The sequence below is a fragment of the Labrus mixtus genome, chromosome 12, assembly GCF_963584025.1.
Source record: "Labrus mixtus chromosome 12, fLabMix1.1, whole genome shotgun sequence".
Classification (NCBI taxonomy): Eukaryota; Metazoa; Chordata; class Actinopteri; order Labriformes; family Labridae; genus Labrus; species Labrus mixtus.
This window is the reverse complement of record NC_083623.1, coordinates 22,271,884-22,290,879: the sequence shown is the minus strand read 5'-3', so window position 1 is coordinate 22,290,879 and position 18,996 is coordinate 22,271,884. Positions and strand designations below refer to the sequence as shown.

At 41.1% G+C, this 18,996-nt stretch overlaps 1 protein-coding gene across 7 annotated transcripts in view; it reads left to right on the top strand.

Annotated features, from left to right (window-relative positions):
- cdc42bpab (CDC42 binding protein kinase alpha (DMPK-like) b) overlaps positions 1-18,996 on the top strand; it is a 73,847-nt gene that overhangs the window by 17,996 nt on the left and 36,855 nt on the right. For all 7 annotated transcript variants that reach the window (XM_061052569.1, XM_061052568.1, XM_061052572.1 and 4 more), the window contains exons 2-3: positions 11,224-11,315; positions 17,179-17,262. In XM_061052569.1, coding sequence (XP_060908552.1) covers positions 11,224-11,315; positions 17,179-17,262 — 176 coding nt within the window. The remainder of the gene's footprint in view (positions 1-11,223; positions 11,316-17,178; positions 17,263-18,996) is intronic.

The window sequence follows — 18,996 nt, the reverse complement described above, 5'->3', positions numbered from 1 at the left end:
TAATTAGTAGCCAAGCTAGTCCTTTTTGGAGCAAACGGGGACTGGTTGCGGCCTAGAAAGTGTCTGTTGTGCATGGCTGCAGCAGAGTGTGTATATATAGCTGTAGCACTTCAGTCCCCTCCAATTTATTTTGGGAACAGCGAATGGTAATTTTGTGGTTTTCTCCAGATTTCAGTGTCAGCTAACTTCACAGCCTGCCCGATACTCTTGTAGGAGCAGAGGCTGTCACCTGCATTAGAGAAGTGCATTTTGTAGAAGTGTTCTGGTATTGGCCTGCGTGAGTCATGGGAGTCTCGCTAATGTCCCTCGGTCTGAAGAAGCTAAGAGAGCTTGTGGAATGTAGATAAAGCCCAAACAGCAACTTTACTCAAGCTAGTCTGTGCCTGCACTTGAATTTTTTTTTCTATTGTTTGATTTTCACTTGTCTTGAGAATTTTCAGTAATGTGCAGTACAAAAACAGTACACATCTTCCTCCTACTGTCTCCGGTGAAACAACTACAGCTGGATCCTCTTGAGATTTTTCCTGGGAACGTAACCCTGACACTGTAGTACCAAAGAATACTGAAAATGAAAGGGTTTTTATCAGTGGGCCTTGGGTTTAATCAGCACTGTGTTAACTAAATCAGTGACTAAACTGACTTTTATTCATTTGCAAATCTTTGGGATTTTATCTTCAAATTTTAACCTTGAAATACTCTTGACCATTTTTCTTGTCTCCTTCATGTTGGCAAAAGCTTTAGGTCCTTCCTGTTAGCCCCACACCTGCCTGGGCAGGTTTCCATAGAATGATCTTCGGTTACTTCCATCATGACACTGCCACAGGGAGCCTTCGGTCAAACACTTCTTCATGTAGAATAGCAAAGACCTAGGTCATCTGTAAAATATTAAAGCAGTTTTTTTTCAAGATAGAAGGGAGAAGTTGTTGTGTTGGCCTGTATGTGAATAGTTTACCTCTGCACAGACAGTGTAGTTGTACAGTCATGGAAGTTGACGTGTCTCTGATTTATCCTTTCTTCTCGATCTTTGATTCTCCTCTCTTTGCTTTTCCTCTCCTCCTACCATCATCCTGATATCCTTCTCCTTCATCCCTCTCTGTCTCATCTCTTTTATCTTCCTCTTATCTGTTTCCTATCCTCCCTCCTCCCTCTTCCCTCTTCTTTTATCCTTCTTCATCTCCATTATACCAGACTTAAAACTCCCCTTTTCATCCATGCTAGTTCCATCTAGATTTCCTTATTGATGCTATCGACCTCACTGCTGCTTTAAAGGCCTTAAAGGACAAATACCTAGGGGATGCTTTCATTTATTTGGGTGGATCCATTTATAGTATGGGTGGTCCCAATGGGAATCAAACCCTTAAATGGTGCAGTGTCAGTGCTGGGCTGTGCCAGTCAGAAAGCAGAGGGATGTTGCATAGAAACAACCCCCCTCATTTTCCACAAGTGCTGACTTTGAGAGAGGGAGAAAACGAGAGGATGATCCCAGAAAGGCAATAGGAAACTTGTGCTGTTTTATCTGTCAGGATGTTGTGACATGGTGGTGCTTTAAGGCCTGCAGTGCCAGTCTTACTTTTGTTGAAGTAATTGGCAACTTTAATTGGATTGATCTTGAAGTTTATAAGGTGCTGCCTGAAGTTGACTATGTTCCACCGTTCAGCTACAGACTTTGGATGTGCAATTTGCCAACACATGCAGTACTGGAAAATCTTGCTTGTGTTTCTGAACATTCCCACAGCTTATGCCGTGTATTCCTAGCTGTGGCTCTTCACATCCTGTACTGTTTGCCCTTCAAGCTGATGTTGGAGCTCTGGCTTGTGAAAGGCACTCAGAGGCTGCCATAAAGTCATTTGTTCCTGGGACTGAGCAGCAAGTGGTCCTGCTGGCAGTAAAAGCAGAAGATTCATGCAGCTGTCAGTGTCAGTTTCTCAGGTGGCCAGTCCAAAGCCCATAACTCTGAACAAAGTGGAGATCGAGTCTCCTAGCAACACATTGATTTTATAGATTTAACTGGATATTTCAAATATAAACATGTTTGAAAGTTGTATGTGAAGGAGCTCTTTAAATCTTAATACAGTATGTCTGCTGAAATGAATAATTACACATGATCCGGATAAAGCAAATATAAATACTGACAAGTTTCCAGGAATATAAATCCATGACGTAGTTATCATAATATCTTGCAACATAATCAGGATTATCTGTCAGACTTGAATTGTACGATGCTATCCTTTTCTTGCCATCTTATCACAGCCATCATTCTGTTACTATCAATACCAGCAGAAGAACAATGCAGCACCTGGTGCGTCTACCACCAACAAAGTGGCAGACAGTAATGAAAGCCAGCCAAGCTGGGTAACACGGCCTGGCAGGCGTCCCTTTTAATCCACAGATAGTATCAGGAATTGTGTGAATCAACTTGCTTGCGAGGTTGAAGAGGTCGATGTACAGGCCTGGAGAATTCTTTGAAGTAGTGAGAACACTTCCTGTACAGACATCAGAGACTGATGTAGCCCAGCCCCTCTAAGGCTCATTTTCTCACGTTGCCGGCCTGGGTGTATGCTCACTGCAGCAGACTTTGCTGTGTAACACACACTAGATCTGATCTATTGTTTGTCAGGCCCTGCCTCCCTCCTTTTCTTTGGTGTTTGTGGTTTCTTAATATTTTGGGAACATCCTGTTTGTGTGTTTAATGCCGTGGGGCACAGCTTGTTTGGTTTAAGGACTCTGACCATCCCTGCCCTCTTATTAGTGAGATGGGACAAGAAAGACGCAGTGAAGCGGAGAAAGGAAAAGACTGGAGAACAAGAAGGCGCTGAAGCAAGTTGTCAGATTAAAGATCTGAGGAGGAAGAATGGAAATGAAGGGATGGAAAGAGGGAAATGGGCGGGCATGGCAGGGAAAGGAAAACGGCACGGAGGGGAACTTGAGGTTGGCTAGGGTGGGTTGGAGGGGGTTGGGAGGGTTATTGCAGACAGACAGCATTGGGAATTGTCGTGTCAGTGGTGTGCAGCCTAGCATTAAATGCAATTTAATGCTCCCAGGCATGTTTACATGCTGTGAATCCTTGTTTGCCTGTGAATTTCCAGTACTTATTAATGATTTAATGGTGTGCCCCCACCCCTATGATAGCTCACATGCATCATATAGCCAAATCTGTGTTGGGGTGCTGTCAGTGCCCCTTGGCACTTCATGTTGGGATCAGCAGCTGTGTTTGTGTCCTATGAGAGATCGAGACACGAAAGAAACACTTTTATTGGTTGTGCCTCTCTAAACACATCTGTTGGGAATACCTCTGGTTGTGACTTAAAGGGCCCTGGTTCTATTTTCTCCTGTAATTTAGGTAATTTACTGGATGTTTTCAGGCTACTTGCAGTTGAATTGCTAAAAGGGTTGTATTTTGGAAGTGCCTCTGGCAATGACTCACTTTCCCTTTAAGGACTAAGTTAGTAGAATCACACTCATTTGCTTTGACCTTGGCGTGCTATTTATTCAGCACTTAGTTCCCATTTCACAGTTTCAACCAGGAAGCTCTTTCATAATAAAGCAGCTGTTATTTCAAGGAGACCAAAGCCTTTATTTAAGAGAAAAAGCGCATTATAGGTCTGGAATAGTTTTTTTCTTGTTCTTAAAACACCAAATAAATAACTTCTGTTGTTATTTTGCGGTTGGGTAGTTTATATAGACTATTTTTAGATAAGCATAAAAGCTGAACATGTCTCCCAGTTTAAGGAAAAGAAGTTGCTCTGGCAGGAAAATGATACGGAAGCTGGTGGGTACAGCATGAGTTGGCTTCGGGTATCTGCTGACACAGAGGCACTGAAATGTCACATACGTAGCCATTTTGAATCAGAAGTTAATGTAACAGACAGCCGGGGCCGGCAGCATCATTTAGGAAAAACCTCTGACCATGTGACTTCACAGGGAACTGCAAACTAGTACATTTTGCTTGACCTTAAAAAAAGGATCCCTGAATGCCAGATGCATGAAGTCAGTGACTTCACACTTTTTCTTTCCATCAGTTGTATTTGTCAGCTATTAAATCAGAAAAAAATCACCTATAGTAATGGCTGCCCATTTATGACCCTGGCAGTGTAATTCAGTCGTATCATTTGCTCCTTTTTTATGACGCAGAGTATTTCCTCAGCAAAGGTTTACACAGAGTAAGAAAACTCCCAGTCTGCTTATGAAGTGTGATAAGTTCACCTCCTCCAGCGGTCTTGCCACGGTCGATTGGAAGGAGAGGCTATCCCGGGTCTCTTACTCAACTCTCCACCATTTTTCCTTCAGATGTCATATCCTGGAAAACCTCCCTCTCTCTCTCCCTCTCCCCCTCTCTCTCTCTCTCTCTCTCTTTGTCTCCTTTTTCTCCATCTCTGTCTCCCTTGTCTCTCCTGCGAGCGGCATTTTTGTGTCGTTACCTCACTGTGGTTGTAAATAATCCCCATTATGGCTTCCAGATGTCCCTCCGTCCCACTCTGGAACTGTTGATGGGGTTGGAGCTCGGTGCTGGTGTAAGGGTTGGACATTAACCGTAACTGGCTCAGCTGCTGAGTGTGTTCTGTCTGTCACTCCTCTCTTTCCCTTTCTCACCCTCCTGCTCAGTCCCACTTTCTCCCAGGAGCTCAATCTGATTGCTTTCTCCATTCCTCCCTCTTTTGTTTCAGCTTGTTTTTTTGTATGTTATTTTTTTTACACAGCAGTCATCTTCTATCCTAAAAAGGTCTGATTTGTGGTAATTCCTAAAAAGCAGACGATGCCTCAGTTGTTGAAAGGACTCAGTCCAGCCTGAATCCAATCATTTCTTTTAGAACTTCACTGTTTCCTTTCCACCTCAGCCTACAAACACTCAGGTGCTTCTCTCATTTGTGATAGTTGGTCTCTACACTGCCAGAATTTACATACAAATGTAAATTAAAATTCAACATTTGGACTTTTAATAATTCTTTGGTTGCACCTGTGATAGTCACCAATGTTGGCAAATATCACAGATTCAGTTCTATTCAATGACAACAAATATTTTCTTTCTTCTCCATATAAAAAATATATAAAATTTAGCTCATGGCCTTTCTTTTCTATTTTGAATTCAAGTGGAGCATCATATTTAATTTACCAGATCGATAAACTTACATCTTGGGCGGCAGTGGCTCAATCTGAGTCTGTCATCTCTCAAACAGCAGGCGGGGGGGTTCGATTACCTGCTCCTGCAGACACTTGTCGATGTGTTCTAGGGCAAAGAAACTCTGTACCCCAAATTGCTCCCAAGTTGCAGAGCCAGCGGTGTGCGAATGTGTGTGATTGAGATAAGTTAATACTGATGCTGCCACTTTATGTGCCATCAATGTGTGAATGTGCTTTGAAAAGGAGAATGTGACATGTAGTGTAAAAGCAGTCTAGGAGACTAGAAAAGAGCTAAACAAACCCAAGTCCATTTATCATTTACCTTTTGGATGTTGGTAAATACATTTGTTTCTTTCCGAAATAGAAAGTTATACATAGAAAGTAATTTGAACAACTGCAACATAAAATTCCATATTTTTCCCCATATACTTCTCAGCATGAGTTCCCACTTTATGTCCATTTCAGACTCACTAGCAGAGGGCTGAACCAAGAGCAGCAGAAGGGAGGATGGTTGTGAAGACAATACACTTAAAATACCAAATATGGCACAGCAACTCACAGACCACGACTGTACCATCCATTCTGTAAAAAACTAAAAAATGTTGGCCATATGTTGATACAGGGTGTCACACACATCTACCCTTGGACTCAGTGAAAGTATTACACATCAAGTGACTGTATGTGTTTGTTTGATGAAATATTGACTGAAGTATTGGGTGTGCCATTTTGCACTAAAGAACACAGATCGTAAAGCACACCCACAACAATCCCTTAACAGTCATCATACTTACTATGTGGTGCAACACCTACAATACCTTTTTGCAGTATAACAACATGAATTTGAACATCTTGAAAAGAACAACATAATTATGATTTTGACATTTGAAGTTCAGTTACTTTTATTACAAAACATAAGGAAGTTACACCCAGCTTTCAGCCACACACAAAAACAATGTCTGTGTAACTTTGTAATACTCGCTACACTCCAGTACACACACACACACACACACACACACACACACACACACACACACACACACACACACACACACACACACACACACACACACACACACACACACACACAGAGAAACACTGACAAATTTCCCATGAACCCACCCTGGAGACATAGCATGGAAGAGATCCAGGCTGAGGCCGGTTGTGAGTACTAAGCATATCATTTGTGGGCCTGCTGCTAAGTGAACACATTTGCCTGTAGTTACCAAGTTTCACACAGAAAGGCTCTGACTTCTCTTGTCGGTATGGAGAAAGATGGGGCTGATAAGCGCTCAGCATTTTGGGCTAAACCAGTCTAGCTATGTGGATTAGCTGGCGTCACTCGTGTTTTTCCAGTTTCACTACATCCTAAGGCCTTTTACTGAACATATGTGTATTTAGCAAGTATATGTGAGTGCTGTAATGTTTCTGTGTCTATGTCTTGGTTTTGTTTCTGAGGGATGGATGTCTTCTCCACAAAGCATGCAGTTCACCAATGTGAATAACATGTCATCTTTTTCCAATGTTGGTTCTACCCATTGCAAAACCTTCTAATAACAAAGCACTCCTCCGGTCATGTTTAAGCTTGGATCGTCCTCTTCCTAAGCGTTGCCAGGGGTTCCTACCACACCTCGTCACAGCAACAGTTGCTATGTTTAGGTGTACCTGTATATTTTGACAGCAAGTTGAGATGTATGAGCAAACGGTATGGTATGTTTTTACTCTCTGTTGTAAACGTGGATGCAGTACGTCATATGAATCCATCTCTGCTGCAGGGAAAGTACAGACACATTGATCCCTGTGTAAACGTGGGTGAGCTTAGTGAGTGAGTACAGGCACTTCTTGTTTGAGTCGAGATGTTTGATATGTTGACCCTGCATACTGATATGTGAGCCTATTATTCCCAAAACACTCAGATACACGCAATTCATTTCTGTTTATGAATTGCAGCCCAGAAGAATATCAGGTTAATAGCTTCTTTGTGCATTAATAAACTACCTACTGCTGGAGAGGACCGAGAGTTTTCCTCTCCAGAAAAGCAATTAATATAATATCTTTGGCTGTGGTTATTCTGCCAAGGCCAGACCATGACATAGTCATCAGTTGTGTGTCAGATGTAAGCAAACTAAATCTGGCTGTGTGTGTGCACATATTTGTATGTGCCTATGTTTGTATGTGTGCTTTTGTTGTGGACAGGGCCTGTGGGCTCCTGCCTCAGAGATGAAAGACATTTCTCATGTGGCTGGTTTAGTGGAGCTCCTGAGTCAGCATGCAGCTACTAATCAGTGTTTTCTCCCGCTCAGCTAGCCCGACTCTCTCGCCTGCCACCCTGTTAGCTCTGACTTACACCAACCAGAGTTACACCAACATGTATTCTAACCATTAAACAGTTTCGACCTTTCAAAGTTTCATCCTTGTCAGATGACTTTGTCAATGCAGACCAAGTATCACTGGACTTTGGTTTTGAATACTGACTTAAGACACTTTGAAATTTGAATGACACAATCAGTGTCTAATGCTTTTGTCTGTGTCATTAAGCGTCTTCCACCCTGACTCATTATGCCCTTTTTCAGACCCGGATAGGATATAGCTTAATCATTGTGCAGTGTTTCCCCTACCATTATATTGGTAGGGGAAACACTGCACAATGATTTATTTTTGGGCTTTTTGTGCCTTTATTGTAGAGATAGGATAGTGGATAGAGTCGGAAATCAGGGAAAGAAGTCATTTAAGGATACCTTTCCGATAGAAAAGGACAGCTGTCATGAAAAGTAACACATGAACACCAAGATTCCTTCAAGTGTTTGTGTCGGCTTGTCCCCACCCCCCCAACGCTGTAAACCTAGGGGAAACACTGTTGTGCATATACATATTTCTATCCTCAATAAAGTTGCCAGTGTGGGCAATTTAAAGATTATTGATCTTTGCAGTCCGTACACATTTTGTCTTCGTATTTAAGACACATCAGCCATTGATGATAAACACAAAAACGCTTTTGGTTACTGGCTGTAACATACCAGTTGCCTGACCATTTGAAAAAGACTGATAAAAAATGTAACCACATATTCCTTATATTTTAATTTACTAAACAAATAAAAAAAGGAGGCTTAAGGTTATGACTGCATTTTGAGAAAATACAAAGTAACACTTTGTCAACAGTTGAAATGCACATGAGTTATTACTTGTGTAAAAAGTCTATTGTAGCCACACATCCTGATCCTGACATTCAATTTAGGAATGCTGGTTAAATCAATTTGGAAGTGCAACTATAGGAAGAGTTTGTAAAAGTGAAAAACATCTGTATGAAATAACTCACTTCTTATCTTATTGTTTATTGTTTTAACTCTGCCAAATAGTATGGCATAATATGGATTATCCTGCCAGAAACTGTGAATCCCCTGCATGCATTGACTGTCAGATTTAGGACGCTGGTGCAGTTACAGGAAATGGATGTGTGGTGAAAATGGCCACAAGCTCAGAGCAAAATGTTGGTAATTCTGAATAGTTGCTTATGAATCTGTCTTTGAGACCAGCAACCACTCTCTTCCAATCAGTCATCAGTCTTTATTAATCAAACTAGGAGTCCAGTTTCTCCAAGATTTCTTCAACAGAAACAAACGTTTAAATATCACATGCTGAGTTATCCCTTCTTCATAGATTGAGATGGGTTTTGTGGTTGGTGGTCCAGTAAATTAAATGTGCATTAGATTGAAAGTAGAGAGTTTATTCTGCCTGCCAGCCATATTACAAATGTCTTAGCTGCTGTTTGGATCTGATAGGATGAGCAAGCAATCTTTTGGGCTTTCCAGGTCAGCATGCCGTGGATCATTCTCTGTCCTAGTTTTGAGGTATTTGTTGAAAATGAAATAATAGGCTGTTAGATAATAAATCATTATCTAACAGCCTATTATTCCAATTTCCAAGAAGAAGAACGGGAGGCAAGGATGCACAAAGGGCACTTTGTAAGAAAAGACCAGTTGGGTTAATTGTCACAGTCTTGTTCATCATCATTTTGCAGATTTGTGGTGAAGTCTTGGTAAACTGCCCGTCGCTGAATCACCCTCCTAAAGATGTGTGCCAATGCTCTGTAGTAGTGCATGTCGGGGCATGGCACACTCCACCGGTCCTGCTTTCCCTCTGCCCTGTGGTCATAGCAGGCCAGGTCAGCTGTGAGGAAGGATTCAGGGTGGGAGTGTGGAAGTGAGAGAGCTTGTTGAGCTGTGAGTGACCTGTCTGTTCACTTCCAGCAGGCATGTCTCTGTTTCACAGTGGAAGATTGTCCTTTCCTCAACACCAGGAGCTCTGTTAAGTCACCGCAACAAGATGAGTTTGGAATGATGTTTTGTCAGTGAGGGAGTGGAGATGGGCCAAGAGTGTCAGCTTTGCTGTAAGACAGCTGACCCACGATACAAACACACAAACAGAAAGAAATGCAAGAAAACTTTGAAAGATGCATAGAAGATGTAGATGTAGTCTTTTATTAACCAAAAGTGCGCCAGTATGTAAATGTCACACATGTGCTTGCTTACTTGTCTGTATGCTAGTGATGCTAAAATAAGGCTAATCTTGCTGCTGTAAAGCACAAAACTACTCACATGGTGACAGGCAGCTCTTCAAACAAAAAGTTCTGTTGTTCTTCTCTTTGTTATCAGAACACGTATCAGTTTAACCATTAGACTGACCTTAGTGAACTGGCAGCCAATTCAGGTTATCCTTGGCCTGCTGGGATCATGTAAACCAGGAAGTGGTTGAATAGCTCTTCACAAATGAGGGAAATGCTGACTTTGTTAGCCTTAGATGGAATCTGTTTAGCCTTGTGAGAGGACGCTGGCTACCCCCACAGATCCCTCCCAGGTCATTTTTCCACAAGGAACTATAGCTGCAGGCGGAACAATAGCCAGCTTTATCATCCAGTCTCTCTGTGTCCGGGGTCATTTGCTGTACAGGGGTACAGGTGGTCACCAACAATATGAAAAACATGCATTTAGAATGGGATGGTAGCCTTGTAAGGGTTATGGAAACATTTAGGGTTCTTGTGGGTTACCAAATGACTGTAACACATATCCTTAAGCCTGTGCTTTTTGTGCCTTTATTTTAGGTATTTTATTTTTTGATTCAAACCCAGGTCGCCCGCTTTGAAGACTATAGCCTCTGTATATGGAGCGTGCACACTTACCACTATGCTACCAGTGCCCCCAACTACTTCTAGAGTAGTCAAGAATCATCTTTGTTCAGCATTTCAAGTTCAATATAGGTTCGCCTTCCCTTATGAACAGAGTCTGTTGTCCTTGAAGCGGGCAGCCTGGGTTCAAAACTGGCCTGTGGCTACTTTCACACTTCCCCACTCTCTCTCCCCGCTTTCCAACTCTATCCACCGTCCTATCTCTGAAATAAAGGCAAAAAAAAGGGTCATTCTTTGGAAAAAAAAAACTTTTTTTGGTGCAAAGATGCTTATTTAAGCAACATTTCTATCAGTAATTGAGTGCTGTGATACTGCATGCAGGCATGCCATTTGTTTCCTATTTCTTTTTTTTCTGTTTAATGCGGCTGCTTCATTGTTGGGTGAATTTGCATTTGGCATATCTTCCTTAAAAAGTTATTTTTTTGTTCTTTTATGCAAATTCTTTCTGCTGCTGTCTTGGCCCGGACTCCAGCAAAAGAGATTCTGTTTCTCAGTGGGAATGTTCCAACAGTCCAACTGGTCAATAAACACTTTTAAGTCACTTTAACTCAGTGCTTTATTGATAGAAACATTTGTCCAACCGCTGAGAATTTACTATCCACAGTTTTGTGTTTGTCTTTATAATGTATGTCCAAAAAGTGGTGTTCGATTTGGACAATATTTATTTCAGGCAAATAAATAGTTGCAGTTACCGTGTTGAATAATCTTAGAGTTACTATGATCTGGATGATTGAGAACCTTCACAGACACTTTAATGTAAGAAGTATTAATCTCTGGTAGTGCTTGATATTCACGTGTGCAGGACATACTGTGGAACCTCGATGTGTGTTTTAGAGTAATCTATCCTCTTCACTCAAAGTCTATCATGCATCACTTCTTGAGTGACTTTCAAACTAACGTTACATCTCTCTTGTTTCTCTCAACAGCTAAACCCTTCACTTCCAAAGTGAAGCAGATGCGCCTGCACAAGGAAGACTTTGAGATCCTTAAGGTGATTGGACGAGGAGCCTTCGGAGAGGTAATATACACTTTGTTTTTTTTTACGCCCGACGAAACCATGCAGTAATCAATTACTTTACAGGTTGAGAACCTGCAATTTGGGTTTCCCCTTTTTTCTCTTTTGCACAAAAAACAGGTGTTATAGGTTAAGCTTGTAGTTCTCTCATAGACACATCGCCTGCTGTGTACTCTTCTTTATGAAGGTGTCTGTTAAGAGAGGAGTATTCTCCAAATCCAAGTTCTTCCTCTGGGAATAATTCACACATTGATGTGTAGTTAATACCAGCCAGTAAAAGGTTGTTTTCTCTTATATCTTAATACCTCAGTTATTAAGGTGGAGGGTGTTGTTGTGTTTGATAGTAGACTACTTTCTACTACATTCCAGCAGCACTGCGCACTACTAGTCCTCTGCATGAGGCTGAGCATGACTGTACTTGCAGCTTGAACAAAACATTTGAATTCTTCTTTACACGTAACCCTGAGCAGTAAATGACTCTGCTGTCCTGTGAAAGCATCCAGTGTGGCTTTACATTTGTTTATTTATTTAGTGATCGGCTTTTTTATGCCTGTAGGGAGGTTGAAATACTTATGTCACACGGTTTCAGGTAATGATGTCAAAGCTGGAGAATGTTGAAGGGACAGGTATTGTGGTCCTCAGCCAAGTCTCTTGCATAATGTCAGTGTCCTGCAAAGACCTTACATCTGTACATCTGCTGACAACCTTTCCATTGGTATAGAATCAGTTTGCCCCTTTTAAGATGATCAGAAAAAGTTGGGTTACTGCTGTGAATTGAATGCTAAATGCCTGGAAACATTTCATCTCTTAAATTGTTATACGACATCTGTACAAACAAGTTAGTGAATTCCTGAGTTCCTTTTACAACGCTCTGATAGGCGGAGAGATAAACCAACACTGTAAAAGAAAAGATTGATAGATTGAGATGGATGTGGGCACACCTGCCTGCTTGCATGTAGCTGCAGTACCACCACATCACGCCAATATACAAACGTGCTCACTTGAGTCTCTGGAAGAGTGCTGGTGTGTGTGTGTGTGTGTGTGTGTGTGTGTGTGTGTGTGTGTGTGTGTGTGTGTGTGTGTGTGTGTGTGTGTGTGTGTAGGGCCTGTTTTGCTGAGGGATGTGTGAATCATGAATGGTGCTACCTAGTGGCGACATTCTAGTGCTTATTCACTTAGCTGTGCTAGTGCAAGTTTAAGATGACGGATAAATCAGGTTAGCTTCAGAGACATCATTGTGGTCACAGGGCCAGGGACTCATGAATTACCCAACAGAAAAATACTTGTCCCATGTTTTGTAATGTGGATTCTGTAACAAGGTCAACCTGAGCTGGATGACATGTTGTGTTGGTGGTTTGTAGCGGTTGAAGGAGTAGTTGTACACCTTTGGTTTGGTGTCACACTTTGTACCACTATCTGTAACGGCTGATTACTTGTTTACTGAATAGTTCGACTGAAACTGTAAATATGGTGCAGATGGAAATTAGATAACGGTTGTCAAACTTAATGGTACTTTAATACTTCTTCGCCAAATCAACTCATTGCAAATCAGATTTTATCAGAAGAACAAGCTTTATTTAAAATAGACAATAGGACTATAAGACGATATGATCCCCCAGGTAAGAGGAAGCTTTACTAGACGTATTCAGTTTGAAGCGTCTGCTAAAAGTGAAGTACATCGTATCATAGCAGACTGGAGTAGATCCTGAAATAAGCATCTCTTTGTAACAAACGGGGAATGCCATCAGGAATCGGTTGGAATCGAATCATTAGATTTTAAAAGGTTCAAACTCTTAGTCTTTAGGGGTGAGTGAGATGAATCGTTTTCCAATTAATCCACATTTTTTTGTCATGAAATTTGTATTGATCATGCCTTTTTATTAACATGGGACATATTCTCTACTGGCACCATGGATGGGTTGGTAATATAAATTAAATTAACCGTTTTATTATAAACTTTTTTATGTGCCTTTTTTTTTCTTTCTTTTAAGCCTTAGTATCAAAGAGGCATGGAGCAGTTTTGAGGGGTACATAAATATGCAGGTTGACAGCATAAATAGCATTACCTGACAGAAAACATGAACCTGAAGTCAGTTTGACAGTTTTCAGTTCAGGTGTGTTAGTACTGTCATCTTAAGACACCTCAGAGGTGTTTCACACTGCTGAGCACAAACACCACTTTATTAACGCTCCTAGCATCACAAAGTTAGGAAGGCTTACTAAGTTCCACTTGGATGAATGTTTTGACAGCCAATCTGACCAAAGATCAGATCAGCTAAACACAAACGAGTAGGAGTATTAAGAGAACTGGGATGGCTTCAGAGAGTAACAAAGACAGAGGGGTAGACAGACCCAGGTGGAGGAACAAAGGAAAACAAAGTCAAGAATAAAATGCTTGAGAGTCAGAAAGGAGGGCGAGAGAGCTTGAATGCAGGATGTTTTGATTCCATCCTCCCATTGTCAGCAGTAGGCAGAGAAATGGCCGAGGTTTGTGACATTCAGGGCTCGTCTGATGAATGGACAAGTGACCTCCCGCCTCTGAAAAGGCTCCCATTAGCCAGGGCTCTGTTGGTGTGACTAGCCTGGCTTTAGATGTCATCACATTAGCGATGAATGAGTCACTAAACGTCAGTCAGTGTGATACATTATTCTACTGCTTGATTGTTTGTCTGCTTTTTGCACATAGATGTGTTGATTTCATCCTGACTTTGATACCATCAAATATTTGGCCTGTTGACTAATTAGATAAACTACACTGTATTAAATACCAGCAAACAAGATCAAGCACATTTTCAATGATCAGTCCACCACACTCAGTAGAGACAAATCCTTTTCAGTGGCAGAACAAAGGAGAACACCAACTTGTATCCATAATAGCTGTAGCCTGTGATAGTGGAGAAAACAATGCTATCAGTCTTTTTTTTGGATCTGTACGTGACACTAGACTTGACTGGAAGGAAGAACTGAAGGAAGGAACAGTGAGGAAAAGAGATGCAGAAAAGAGAAAAACATTCAGTAATGGCCAAGAACAGTTTGCTCTCCTCCTCCTCTCTTCCTTCTCTCTTCCTCCTCGCTCCTCTTCTTCTCTGCCGAGGGATCACTAGGGGAAATCCAAACACTGCAGGAATGTTATCATTGTATTGCATTAGCAGCATTCCCCGGCTCATTTAATAGACTACAGACCCCTCTGTTGCATGGGACGCCTGAGTTTGTTTCACATTTCTTCTATCTGTGCGTCTGTCTGTCCAGGACACTTACTAATTCCTCCGTCTGCTTACTTCCATGTGTATTTTTCCTTTTCTATGAATCCATATCTTTGTATACAATAAAGATCCATAGACCAAATAAAAAATGGACTGATGCTTTACAGTTTATTAAAAAATATGTAAAGAAGGTTTAAAAGAAATCAGCCATGGTGGAGGCCTGCATGAACATGTGCTCTGGGAGTCAGCTGCAGTGGTTTGTCACAGCAGCTTGTGCAGCTCCTTTTTTGGCAAAATGTGGAGGCAGAGCCGAGGAAGCTTGACATGGTACTGTTCAGCAATTATCAGGGAGGGGAAAGTTGGCAGTTGTTATGTTGTTGAGACGGTACATGAGGGTATGACAAACAGAAAAGTAGAGGGAGCAACGCCAAGCAGTAGCTTTTTAGATCTCCAGCATTGAAGTCATTTTTCAAACAGAGTGATGCAGCTTAAACACGGGTTGAGTTTGTGAGATTGTAGAACAAAGGTTGGACTGTAAGGACTTATTATCTAGGGGATAAAAGCAGGTAGTTTGTTCAACTGAACATGAGTTGTAGTTACCTAAAGGTTGGCCAGTATTGAATTTAACATACATTTATAGTAGTGGGTGATGTTAGTGTTTGTTTAGATTCACAATAGATACAGCTGGGACTTTAAGTCCTTCATACATGAATTATGTCACTAAAAAGGACTCTTTGAAATGGGAGCATTTATGCTTTAAACATTTTTATATATTTTATATCAAGACTTTGCATCGGCAAAAACAGCAGCCACTTAATAAACATATTGTTTACACTGAAAAAGGTAAATATCAGAAGACCATAAAAAACAAGGAAAGTTTAAGTTGTATCATAATCTAGTTAAAATAAAAACACAAAGTCAGAAGTCATCTTAAACCCACAGTATGTAAATTCTGCCGCCAGGGGACTCTCAATCAAAACAATAACAAAAGATGACGCCGATGAAAATGAACTCAGCGTTGACTTAGTAAAACCGACCTGAGGAAGAGAATATGTTTACTGACGATGTATCTAAGTATAATTTACATGATGTTTTCATCACAGCAGCACATACAGTACAGTACGGCAGCTTTCAGTAGCAGCTCACGCTTCCTTATGCAGCAATTTTGGCGTAACTTCTGGTGTTTCCATGGCAACTACAAACATGTCATGCCTCTTCATGACGTCCAAGTCCTTTAACCATTTACAAGTGTCAGGCACTCTAGCTCTACCTAGACAACAAATATTGTTTTTAGGTGCCTTATCTGATGCTTGCCACATTGTACTTTGAGCCATGTATGAATGAGTTGGATAAAGTGATCAGATTTTTGAACAGCTGCTTGATACGTTGTGTTGATATATCATGAAAAACAGACTTGTTTTGACTAATTTAGTAATTAATCCTTTCCATGAACCTTTCATCATTTCGCTTCCAAACATCTCATCTGTGCAAATCAGTCCTTTAACCTTTGATCTGTGTCCATTTATAAATGACTGGACACGGTTGTGAGAGCGCTTTTTTTTTTGTATTTCTACTGCAGATCATGTAAGGAGGAAGCATGAATCGTGTGTGTGTGTGTGTGTGTGTGTGTGTGTGTGTGTGTGTGTGTGTGTGTGTGTGTGTGTGTGTGTGTGTGTGTGTGTGTGTGTGTGTGTGTGTGTGTGTGTGTGTGTGTGTGTGTGTGTGTGTGTGTGTGTGTGTGTGTGTGTGTGTGTGTGTGTGTGTGTGTGTGTGTGTGTGTGTGTGTGTGTGTGTGTGTGTGTGTGTGTGTGTGTGTGTGTGTGTGTGTGTGTGTGTGTGTGTGTGTGTGTGTGTGTGTGTGTGTGTGTGTGTTGAAAGAGTGTAAGTGTGTATCCAGGTGGAGAGCATCTGTTGTCCTTTTAGGTCAGCACTTTAGTATCTGTAGTCACTTCCTGCCTGTGATCTTCCCTTCCCCTCCGCTGCTTTTCTTCTACTCTGCAGTCTGTCTTTTTCTTTACCTCAAGGGTTTCCATCCGTTTATCTGGTCAGCTGTTTTATTCTTTTTTTTTTTTTATTGTATTTTTTTTTTTTTTTTTTACTTTTGATGGACTCTTGGAGACACTTCAGTTCAATGACATAGGGCCATGAACTTCCAGGCCATTGTAATGATTTTCAAGGCCGCAGATCATCCTGTTGCTTTATTAATGTTTAACTCTCATTACTTGTAAGGAATTTAAATGATTGTGATTCATCATGATGACTTACAGGAAGAATGTTTAGACATTTTACACATAAATACAGAAATCCATCCTATATAAATGTCTCTCTGAGTCATGACTCTACTACAATGAGTGAGAAGCGTGAGTCCCGCTTTCTGTGATGTCCGAGCTGTATTTACATGGTGTTCAAAAAGTCGCACATTCTTTCTTTAAGAAGCCTTTTTGCTTCGTACTCTGTCTATCTGTTGTTTGTGGACTTAGCCCCATGCTCTATCATCATGTACTTGTGTTTCAGTTTCTTGTTGCTGCAGCGATTAGATATAAAATAGGTTATTTTCCTGTTGCTTTATGTTTTCAACATGCTTCACATGATTAGCTAAGTAGCTATTACTTTCATACAAATGATTCAAACATGTTATTAACTCTTGTCTTTTTCTTTTGCAGGTTGCAGTGGTAAAAGTAAAAAACACTGACAAGGTATTCGCTATGAAGATTCTAAACAAGTGGGAGATGCTGAAGCGAGCGGAGGTGAGCATCACTTTGTATACTTGGGCCTTTGCAGCGGTGGAGGGGAAATCTATTAAACAATTACAAAGATAGACTTCAAAATCTGTCCACTGTCAATAGAAACCACAGAACAGTTTATTTAAATTCATATCAGGCCTTTATTGATCAGTGCTTGCAGAACATGTTTCTGCTCGAGCTGCACAAGCTGCAGGTTTTTGTTTTTCATTGACCTCTTCCTGACAGTCTGACATTCCTGTCGCTCCCCTGGGTCTTCAGTCTTCATGCCTCATACGTCATAGGCCAAAACTAGTCCCTGCTGCATTGGCAAATGCCTGGACATGGGAAACAGTGTAGTGCAGCAGATGTACAGACAGTGCACACGGAGCATATCACTGTGACTGTAGACGGAGACATGAACCTTTTGACTCAGCAGTCAAGGCGGCAGGTAGATGAAAAATTCACAAGTCAAGCATATTTTTACTCGCCAAAAGAATAAATTGTGTTTGGGTTTCACATGCACGTTTGTTTTAGATGATTTACTTGAGATAATTACGTATTATTTTCCGCTGGATCCGATCAAAGATTTGATTCACGGATTGGATCATTTCATCTGATCAGGGAATTAAGAAATGGTCAAAAAAAAAGAAAAGGAATTTCTCGCCTTATTTCTTTTAAAGGTGGCAGTGCCCAGGCCAACCTATGGAAGACTCCTGCACACTCAGTTTATCAACATTACAAACACTAAACAGAAATCCATCTGTGATCAATGAAATGTACTTTACTCTTAAAAATAGAAAAGTGTTTCCTTTTTTCGTCGAGCATGATTGAGAAACTATCGTCGTCTGCAAACCAGTTCCATGCACACATGACACCAGGGTCATTATGTTGAGGATCAGGATCAGAAACCAAATTATGATGTTATGATGTTGTTTTTATCCAAGAAGCTGATCAGTTTTTTTTTTTTAACAAAGGCAGCCGTATTTGTAGTCCATGACATTGTAGCCTGAGGAATGTTACGTTCATAGCTAGTTGAAGCAGTCGGACTGACCGATCAGGAAGAGTTCTCGGTGTGTTTAGAACAACACATATTTTTCTTTGTGATCATGTCTTGTTCTTTTTATTGTTATTTTTGAAAAAGTACAACCCAATACTCAAAGTAGTCTGGCTTTCCTCACTAGGTTATGGGTCTTTGTTCTATACATATGCTGACAAGCGCATAAATCTGCCCATAGCTCACACAAAGGCCAGTAACACATATATACTGCATATTGGGAAAGACCAGCAACTTGGTCGCGTCCTTTTACATCATTGCAGTCGGCTTCTACTGATGACGTATCCGGCTTTTGAAGGGTTGTCCCATGTCAGAGGGGAAGGATTTTACCTCTAGCCCTTGCAGCCCTGTTCAAAGGGGTAAAGTGGAACTCGAAAACGAGGGGTAGGGGTAAGGGGTGAAAGGGGACTGAGCCTTGTTAATACCCCTTAGATGTTAAACTGTAAATGGCCAAGCAGTCAGGTTTCATCTGTGAAAACTCACATTCTCCCTTCAGTTTCATTCAAAGAAGGACTTTCCTGTTTATGTTATCTTTGAGAAATCCGGTAACTGCAGAAAGCTAACATCAGCCCGGTTATTAATGGTTATGAATGAATGTGAATGTACACAGAGGATCAATACTAAGCTAAATAAACAACAAGCCACCTCATGCTCATGAGTCCTTGGGTCAGAGCACTGTATTCCATTCAACATTTGCAACAGAA